At 32.0% G+C, this 4,519-nt stretch overlaps 1 protein-coding gene across 1 annotated transcript; it reads right to left on the reverse strand.

Annotated features, from left to right (window-relative positions):
* Window positions 1-628: 628 nt before the first annotated feature.
* On the reverse strand, window positions 629-4,112 carry LOC124938416 (organic cation/carnitine transporter 4-like). The gene is made up of 2 exons (XM_047478850.1): window positions 3,685-4,112; window positions 629-1,959 (listed from the first exon to the last, which is right to left on the reverse strand). Exons 1-2 carry the CDS (start codon window positions 4,091-4,093, stop codon window positions 794-796), a joined length of 1,575 nt encoding a protein of 524 aa, XP_047334806.1. The 5' UTR covers window positions 4,094-4,112; the 3' UTR covers window positions 629-793.
* Between the last annotated feature and the right edge of the window lie 407 nt (window positions 4,113-4,519).

Below are 4,519 nucleotides of genomic sequence, written 5' to 3' on the forward strand. Positions count from 1 at the left end.
GAATATCATGAATAAAATTTGGAATTTTACATTTAAGTTAATGTAAGTTAATGTGCTCTTAATTACACCATGATTATTTAATTTGAATTTGATTCTAAGATTGTTTGATAAATTTTTATCAAATCTAATTGGATTAATTCACCTAAACAATAAAAGACCAATTTCAATTGAAAACATAAAAAACATAGAGGTCGCCTAGCTCAATAATGATCATTTAAAAAGCTTTCTAACACCTCCTAAATAATGTTAGAATGTTTTCACATCAATTCTAAAGCACTCAAGGCATGTTGTCCTAAATTCTAATTTTCTGAAAAAACTTAGGATTTGAGTTTTAAAAGCGGATAAAAGGCGTAGCCAGTTGTGTTTAAATGCTTGGTTTTAATCCCATTGAATCATAAGATTTAGTAGGCTGATAATTCAAATTAAGACTTCCAATTACAAAAAGGATTTTTCCGATTTCAAAACACTATTTTTGTCGGAGCTCCGTTGATGACGTCTTTAGAGCATGACCGACAAGTTCTAAATGGGGAGACAAATCCCTATATCCTTGGATTTTCGATTAGAGCCTCACATCCAAAGATCAAATCCTATAGGTTTCGTATGGTTAGAGATTGATTTGTATAAACAATCAAATAATATTACTTGTTCAAAATATTTCATTTTAAAATCTCATTTTAACAAATATTTCTCAATTTCAAAACTCACTTCTCTAAAACCTATAACAAACAAGAGTTATTGTTGAGAAATTTAAATAGTATAACAAAGTTTTTAGTAAAAACAAGACTCAAACAACTTATACTATTACAACAATATTCTGAACCTTTTCCCCTTCTTTCAATCCCTCCATGGTATCATATAAAGGCCGGTCCATAGTCTCCGGCAACCAAAACGCCAACATTCCGCTAACTAAACCACAACCCGCAAACACCGCAAACGGAAGCCACCCGCCCATCACCACCACATACGGCGTCAATATCGCCCCCATCTGAGCCGCCTGAGTAGCGCACCCGAGTGCTGCGTTCCTCACCACTGTGGGAAATAGCTCCACCGTATATATGAAAAGCAAATTATAAGTTCCCGCCATCCCAAATATTCCCATTATCCCACACGCCAGTCTCGCCCACTTCAATTCCCCATACAATCCCACAACCAAACTTCCTAGCAAACAAAACAAACCGCTAAACCATTGCGTCCCTATCGCCAATGGCTTCCGTCCAAATCTATCTAAAAGCAAAGCCGTCAGCAGAAATGCGGGCATTTCTGCGACCGCATTAAGGAATACACTTGTGTAAAGGTTGGTCCCGAGGTTTACCACGTTTAGGCTCAAACCGTAGTAAACTACGGAGCAAAGGAGATTAATAGCAACGGAGAGAAACAATCTGAGGCGCGTCATAGGCGTGCGTATAACATCCATTAGTGATCCGGTCAAGGCTCCATCTTTGGTTTCGTTGCCGCGGTTTCTCTTGTCTTCGTCGACAGCTAAAACGACGCCTTCCGGGAGGTGTTTTCCATTAGACTTTGCGATGTTTCGCATGATGTTCATCGCATGATCGTGCTTTCCGCGGATGAGATACCAACGAGGGGATTCGGATACGAAAGGAAGGACGAGGACGAGGAAGAGAAGGGAAGGGATGGAGGTGACAAAGTATAGAATTCGCCATGTGGGGAAAAGATAGGCTAAGCCAGAGAGGATGGCGATTCCGGAGGAGAAGAAGTAGAAGGTGGACATTCCGGCCTTGCCTCGCTTGGAGGGTCCTACCGGTTCGGTTGCGAGAACGAAAGCGCAAAGGCCGACACCGCCGGTGCTGAAACCGGTGAGGAAGCGGAGGAGGACGTAGGTGAAGTAATCGGGGGCTAATGCGGTTAGGCAACCAAACAAGGCGTTGAGAATGCAAACGATTGTAAGTGAGCCTTTTCTTCCCATGAATGAATCTGATAAGTGGCCAAAAATTCCAGCACCTGTGAATTATAACATTGAATCATTTATGATCATTTTGTACTAAATGATGTCTTAGCTAAGTAACAAGAGTTATTAATAAGAAACCAAATGTAAAAAAAATTATTCTCACAAGAAATAGATTAGCTTTCTAAATTTAAAAGAAAAAAAAAAATATTTATTGTACCCTATTAACTTCCTAAATTTAAATGACCTCTTAGCTATAAAAGAAAAAAAAAATACATCATGAAATTAAAATATTTGTAACTAATAACCACAATTTTTAATGTATATTTTAAATTATTACAAATTTTAAACTTTAAAAAAATAGAGTCCAAATCACACACTTAACTAGAAAATGCCATATAAGTAAGTTAAAGAAAAAAGTGGAATATGAAGAGAATATGCTAATATGCTACATTTAAGACAATTCAAATTGACTTGCCAAATTTTAGGCAGTGTCAATTGGGTAATTAACACAAATAATTATTGATTTCTAGCTATCTTTGGACAATTTATTTTTCTTCTTTTGTATTTACATTTGTAAAATTTTATTTTGACATTTACTAATAATTAATGGACCTTTTATACTTTACATATACTAATAAAATTTTGACATTAATGGACCTTTTATACTTTACATATACTAATAAAATTTTGACATTAATGGACCTTTTATTTTGACATTTACTAATAATTTTATTTTGACATTTACTAATATATATTTATATATATATATATATATGTGTGTGTTTTTTTTTTACACTTAATATAACTGTTTTTTAATAATAATAAAATATCTAATCATTATTAAAAATATATGAAGGTGTGTTTGATTGTGGCTTAAATTCTCGATCATAGAGTTGATATTATTTATGCAGCTCATTTGTAGTGTGTACTTGACAAAAGTACAATATATAGAATAATAGCTACAAAATAATTAAAAGTATATGAATGAGTTAAATAAATCACAATTTCATTTAGTTGATCACAAGTTAATGTTTATAAACAAATATTATACTAGGTTAAAGAGATTACAAATTGAGTCATCATGACTCGTGATTTAATACTATTATAGTTAAAATAAAATATAATTTTCTGGGGTTGTTTGAATTTTTATATATAAGTGAGGTAATTTAGTATCTAAATATTTTTGGAAATAAATAAAATTTAATTTAAATCTAACTTTTTTTATTGGGTTTAGCTTTTTTTCTAAATATTATTCATATTATAATATAAAAATAATATATTAATTAAATTATTATAATTTTTAAATTCAATTTTTTTAATCTTATCATTTCAACTATCATCAAACTTAGTCAGAGTAAGCCCAAATAAGACCAAAAATAAAAATAATATCACAAACCAAGTTTAATTCCTAAATTATATGAGTCAACATTCTATTTAACCAACTAAATTAAATTAATTTTGATATCTATATTTTCTCACCTATTATTTCTCAACAAAATTATCTCTAAAAAAAAATCAACTACTAAGTATATCTTACTAACATAAATAAATAAAACTCATTTTTTTTTCACAAGGAAAAAACAAATATTAACTTTATTCTTTATAATTATTAAGAAAAATGATTTTAAAATAAATCCAGATCTAACAAACCCTAATATATTATATTATTCTAGTTTGACTATATCCCATTTTAAACTTATTTTTAAACACCAACAACTTGAATTGATTAAATTAGTACATAATTATGAAAAAAATAAATAGATGAAATAATTACCGACCAATCATAGAGCCAACGAAGAAGATAGATTGTACAATCCCCACTTTATACTTTTCTCCGCAAATCAATCCCCATTCTTCCACCGTCGAGCTTCCCATTCCTTCTATCCATTCCCAACTCCCAGTTTTCAGGCCACATAAACCGGCGGCGCAACCACCGGCTGCCGCCGTGCACCTCCACTCCGGTTCACGATCGGCGAAAATCATGACCATAGTATGAAACGCTTCAAGGGCCCAAGCCAGACTTGTTAGTATAAAGTGACGGAACTGCCACCGACCGAACTCGCCGCAGTACTTGCGAAGCATATCGTCGATACATAACCTCTCGATATCGTCGGAATTTTTATGGGCTGGAGAAATTAGCGGTGTTGATAGGTCGGCGTCGGTGGTCGGCGAGTAGAGGGTTGTCATTTTGTGGTTTTTTGGGTTCTCTCTAGTTCTAGATTTTTTTTTTTTGGGTATGGATTGTTATTTATATAGTGTTCTGGATGTGATTGCGGTGAAACGTGGAGGTTAATCTCACCGTTCATTTCTAGATCAGGTTAGGTTTTGTTCGGATTGAAGTTATTTAAATAGCCTGTTTATTTAAATGATCGGTGATTATTTTAATATAAGTATATTTTTGATAAAAACACTAAAAATATATTAATATATAATAATAAAATAAAAAATAATAATTTAAAATAAAAATATTACAGTGTTTTGAATAATGAATTAAATAATATAATAAAAAAAAAAAAAGTGATATCATGTTTTTTGATTATTTTTTAAAAGCATTAATCTCGTGTATTTGCACGAAATAAAAATATATATAAATTTAAAATTAATATTATTTAA

The sequence above is a fragment of the Impatiens glandulifera genome, chromosome 5, assembly GCF_907164915.1.
Source record: "Impatiens glandulifera chromosome 5, dImpGla2.1, whole genome shotgun sequence".
Taxonomy (NCBI): Eukaryota; Viridiplantae; Streptophyta; class Magnoliopsida; order Ericales; family Balsaminaceae; genus Impatiens; species Impatiens glandulifera.

Bases quoted from the DNA above. Each gene is read 5' to 3' on its own strand.
- LOC124938416 (XM_047478850.1), bottom strand. From the start codon at position 4,093: ATGACAACCCTCTACTCGCCGACCACCGACGCCGACCTATCAACACCG. The intron at 1,960-3,684 runs GTCGGTAATTAT...TATAATTCACAG, and splicing joins CTTCGTTGGCTCTATGATTG to GTGCTGGAATTTTTGGCCAC.